General features: G+C 46.6%; 1 protein-coding gene across 1 annotated transcript; it reads right to left on the bottom strand.

Moving 5' to 3' along the window:
• Positions 1 to 608: 608 nt before the first annotated feature.
• Positions 609 to 4,186, bottom strand: Srp14 (signal recognition particle 14). Its single transcript, XM_004623529.2, has 5 exons — positions 4,077 to 4,186; positions 3,862 to 3,934; positions 3,314 to 3,426; positions 1,383 to 1,415; positions 609 to 966 (listed from the first exon to the last, which is right to left on the bottom strand). Exons 1-5 carry the CDS (start codon positions 4,098 to 4,100, stop codon positions 877 to 879), a joined length of 333 nt encoding a protein of 110 aa, XP_004623586.1. The 5' UTR covers positions 4,101 to 4,186; the 3' UTR covers positions 609 to 876.
• Positions 4,187 to 4,857: the final 671 nt, after the last annotated feature.

The following is a 4,857-nucleotide window of genomic DNA, read 5'->3' as shown; positions in this document are numbered from 1 at the left end:
TAGAGCTCATGGCCGGATTAATCCATACCTGAGCTCCCCCTGCCATATTGAGATGATCCTTACTGAAAAGGATCAAATTATTCCCAAACCAGAAGAGGAAGTTGCACAGAAGAAAAAGATATCCCAGAAGAAACTGAAGAAACAAAAACTTATGGCACGGGAATAAATTAAGCATAAAATAAATGCAAATAAAATTAAAAAAAAAAAGAGATGGGGGGCCAGGGATATAGCTCAGTGTGTAAGCGCCTGCCTGGCCAGCATAAGGTCCCGAGTTCTATCCCTGGTACCACATAAAAAAGAGAAGGGGATGCAGCTCCAGGTGAGGTTCAATTCCCAATACTGAGGAAAGGGGGGGGGGTGTCATTAAGTGGGAATTATATACTGTGGTTAACCAAACATGCACTAGGTTGTAAAGACAGTCACATCTGCTAAAGAAACTAATAAAATTATACAGCCTGGAGGGAAGAATGCCCATGAATTAACAGGACAAGTAACTGTCAGTCAATTCCAATAAAACAGAAGAGTTAAAACCTACTCATTAATCACATTCCACAATTGGTGGTTACTGCAGAACATTTAAAATGGATGAGAAAAAACAAGTAAGACAGTTCTGGGAAACAAATGTTTAATGATAAGTTGCTCTTCAGGGAACTGGTTACAGAGCCCTTTGAAAACTAAGAACACAACCACGCAGCACAGATCTGAGCAAGTTTCTTACCACAACTACCCTGTACACTATAACCTTTTTCTCTCCAGAATGACCCTCATCTTACATGAAAATCGTTGCCACAGGGAAGCCAAAAATCTAGCTTTGTGGCCAACAGGAAAAACGGCAATTTGTTGGTTAACTGGTAAGAGCAGAGAACCCAGAGCTGTTCACTGTGGTGTTTTGGCCTTCTTACTCTTGTTCTTCTTGTCTCTCTTCTTCAGCCCATCCATGTTAGCCCTCAGCAGGTTTGAATAGGCCTGAAAGACACAGACATAACCTCAGCAGGAAGAGACACAGGATGGTGGGTGAATGCGGTTTCCACAATGGACTCAATGGACTTCTATAGCCGGAGACAGATGTATACCCAACAAAGGGCTTAACACCGCGGGACACTAATATTAGAAATCACTTAAGCATAAAACACTCTCACATGACAGCTTCCCTATGCAAAAAGGGAAAAGCATAGGCAATTTCTTGTTTGACTATACTATATGTGATACATCTCTGAAGTTTGAAACAAGAAAATTTAGCTAAAAACTAAAAAAGATAGTATTACTGAAATTAATAGCCTGGTAGATCTTAAAAAATTGGTGAAACTTATCATAGGAGACTGAGGACCCTGTGCTATCACACTTCATTGCTGTGCTCACGCTTGCCCTGAGGAGGTACTCACCATCTGAAACTTATTCACTTCTTTAGAGCTCACCTGGAAAAGGGAAAAAAAAGGTTATCACGCCTATTTATTCATATAAGTTTTGACACTTCTTTGCTCCACCCCAGATAGTATCTCAAAGCCCTGTGAAGACAGTATCCTAGAAGACTAGATTATTCTTGTTTGTTTTTGTGATGCTAGAGATTGAATCCAGGCCCTGTACATGTCAGCAAGCATCCACTTTAATCTTTAAAATACTTCCTAACTTTTTGTTGTTAATGTATTTAGTACAGGGTCCCACTACACAGCTTGGTAACGATCCTCCAGTTTTCAGAGTCCCAAGTGCTGGGATTACAGGCATGCACCACCATGCCCAGTCTCAGTCTTGTCTCAGCACACCCTGGGGATGGGGCCAGCACAGCATGCTGGGATCAAACCCCAGTCCCTGCACAGGCGCTTTAGTCTGCTGAGCTATCTGGCCGGCCCTACTTCCCAACTTTAGAAGCTGCACTAAACGCTGTTCTGTTCCACTTCCCTCTGCCTGGGGAACAAGCAAAGTAGCTCTGTGCCTTATTCCATGTAGCAAGTGCACCACTGTGGGCAGGCAGGAATGGACTCTCTGCAGAAGCTGGCTTTCTCCTCTTTACTGAACAGGTCGCCTTATACAGGTGGCCCTGACTTTTCTCCCTGAGCTCTGAAAGATGTCAAAGGACTTCTCAGTATTTTTTGTGCAAAAATCACTGCAACTCAAGACTGTTAAGCAATACAAGCTACCTCTGAAGATTCTATATTTTCTTTATTGCATGCTATCCAACTTTATTTGTAAAGACCACATAAGCTTGCTTTATTGTAAAAATTTTTTCAAGGTAACTGAGGCTGCAGTACACTTACCACAAACACCAGACCAACCTGGGCTACGTAGTAAGTTCAAGGCCAGTCTGAACTACACAGGGAGACTCTATCTCAAGATAACTTGTAAAGGGAAACTTAGCAACTAATTATTATCTATATTCTAATGAGTACCCTCCAGGAATTTATCCACCCTGCCAGAATAAATATTTGTTCAGAATCGAGGTATCTTCACCTTGGAGAGTGGATGCTGCTGGGGAGCTTAAATTCAAGGCCAGCTGGAGCAATTTAGCCAAATCCTGTCTCAAAATTGGGTACATAGGTAAGTTTGAAGGCCCTGGATTCAACCCTGTGTAACACAAAGAGCCCAGTAAGTCTTTGTCATATTGTATTCAAACCATGAAAGGAAACACCGAGACTGATGACTAAATGTATATTCTCTCACATATCAAGCCCAACATGCTTGCTATAAGAACCATAAAGGGAATAATCAACTTAAACATAAAAGTCTCATAAATAAATCGCTTGATGCTAAGAAGACTCGGCACAATAGGGACGTGAGGAAATATGCCAACTCCTCCTTATAGCACATATTCTGAGTAAAAACCAATATGCTTCTTATTTGTATAGAAACGCTGGCTAAAAAGTGACCTCTTCATTTTAATTTTACTGTTGATGTTTCCATTACTAAAATAATAAAGAAATGTCCCAGTCCCAAAATGGCCTGGGAAATACACATCAATTTTTATCTTTAAAAAACAAACTCTATTCAGATGTGCCCTATTCTCAGTGCAAATATCAACTCCAAAATGTCATCTCAAGAATCCAGAGCTGGGGCCGGAGAAATAGCTCAGTAGAATAAGCGCTTGCCTGGCAAGGGCCTGAGTTCAATCCCCGGTTCCGCCGCAAAAAAAAAAAAAAAAAGAATCCAGGGCTAAGGGCCGGGGAGATGGCTCAATGGAATAAGCGCTTCCCTGGCAAGCGCAAGGGCCTGAGTTCAATCCCAGGGCGATTAACTCTGGTAAACGCTTGTCTGGCAACACGTGCGGCCCTGTGTTCAACTCCCTGGACCACAAAAAGAAAAAGGAAAGAATCCAGCTCACCACAGTGCTGATCTTCTTTTTCCCATCCGTCGCTCTCAATAGACATTTGTTATCCGCAGGCTCAAAGCCCTCCACAGAGCCCTTCTTTGGGATCGATCTGGTTCGACCATCATCTGCATGAGAAATGCACCCCAGTAAACACACCCACACAAATTAATGACAGGCAGACGACAGCTGAACAGCAAAGGAGGACACAAAGCGACGGCCGCATCCACGTCCCTGCCCTGGTCCCGTCCATCACACCAACCGCGGCCCCTTCGGGTTGGGCCGCCCGGGGGAGGCACTACTGGTTCCCGGATGAAAACACCGTAACACGAAACGCGGCAGTGCGTCTCCTGACAAGACCACGGCCTCCGCACGCCGGGCTCTTCGCCGCCGGTCGGGTCTGGGTGATCAGGTGCCGGGAGCCGCGCCGGCCTTGCGGTCCCGGATCCCCGCGGGGCTCTGAACCCGAACCCGGGCGCCGCGCCGCCCCTGGGGGCGCAGGCAGCCAACCACCGGCTTCCGGCGCGCCGCGCAGCTCCCCCGGCCCTGCGGCGGCCGCTTACATTTCTTCAGGGTGATGAACACGCTGCCCGACGTCCGGCACTTCTGGAAGAGCCTGGTCAGCTCGGTCAGGAACTGCAACGCAAGAAGCCCGGCCCCGTTAGGCAGCCACGAACCCTCGCCCCGCCGCGGCCAGCGCCTCCCGCAAAAGGACACAGGGGCTCCGAGCTAAAGCCCGAAGTTCATCCGTCCCTCCAAAAGCCAGGTCAGGCCGTACCTGCTCGCTCTCCAGCAACACCATCTTGATGAAACAGGATCCAATTCTTCAGTCGAAATCCAGAACTGTTAGGCCGGAAGTTTTGCCTTCGATGGGCGGGACTTCCGCTGTTTGTTGCGGAGTCTTCCATCAATCACTGCCGCGCCTGCGCCCTGGGTCGCTCCCAGCCCCGCCTGCTCTGGGCTGCGAAGGAGGCTGGAGGCTGGAGGCAGGAGACTGGAGGCTGGCGGGCGTGTCCCGGGGTTTTATAGATGTCACCCTGTTAGGCCACACTACAGAATAGCAGATTTATAGGAATAGTGTAAGAAATGTTAAGAATCAATTTATGGGGGCTGGTGAGATGGCTCGGTGGTCTAAAGCACCTACTTAGAACAAGCTTAGCAAAGCACAGGGACGGTGGTTCAATCCCCCAGCACCACATGCCAGCCAGCCCCGCCCCCTGGTGGACTGAGCTGGACACACACACACACACACACACACACACACAGAAATAAATAAAGAATAAATTTATATCTTGTAACTATGCTCAGACTCCCTGTCTAGGCCCAGATGTTCCCCCTTACCAATATGTAGGTCGAACTGATAGTGTCCGGCTTGTATTTTAAAAATATACAGAAAAATAAATAAATAAAATATATATACAGTGATTCCAACTTGCTTCAAGGCCGTTATGTTTGGGAGAAGACTGCTCTCACCCTACCGAGTGAATTCTTTTCCTACTTTTAACACATTCTCTCTGGCTTGAACCACTGGTGGTATGAGTATGACTGTCCCACCAGGT

Source organism: Octodon degus, unplaced genomic scaffold, assembly GCF_000260255.1.
Source record: "Octodon degus isolate 3935 unplaced genomic scaffold, OctDeg1.0 scaffold00002, whole genome shotgun sequence".
In the NCBI taxonomy this organism is placed as follows: Eukaryota; Metazoa; Chordata; class Mammalia; order Rodentia; family Octodontidae; genus Octodon; species Octodon degus.
The sequence above is the reverse complement of the archived record's forward strand: the minus strand, read 5'-3'. Positions and strand labels throughout refer to the sequence as shown.

Bases quoted from the DNA above. Each gene is read 5' to 3' on its own strand.
- Srp14 (XM_004623529.2), bottom strand. From the start codon at position 4,100: ATGGTGTTGCTGGAGAGCGAGCAG. The intron at 1,416-3,313 runs GTGAGCTGGATT...TCCCTTTTCCAG, and splicing joins AAAAGAAGATCAGCACTGTG to GTGAGCTCTAAAGAAGTGAA. The intron at 967-1,382 runs GTGAGTACCTCC...TGTGTCTTTCAG, and splicing joins AAGTGAATAAGTTTCAGATG to GCCTATTCAAACCTGCTGAG.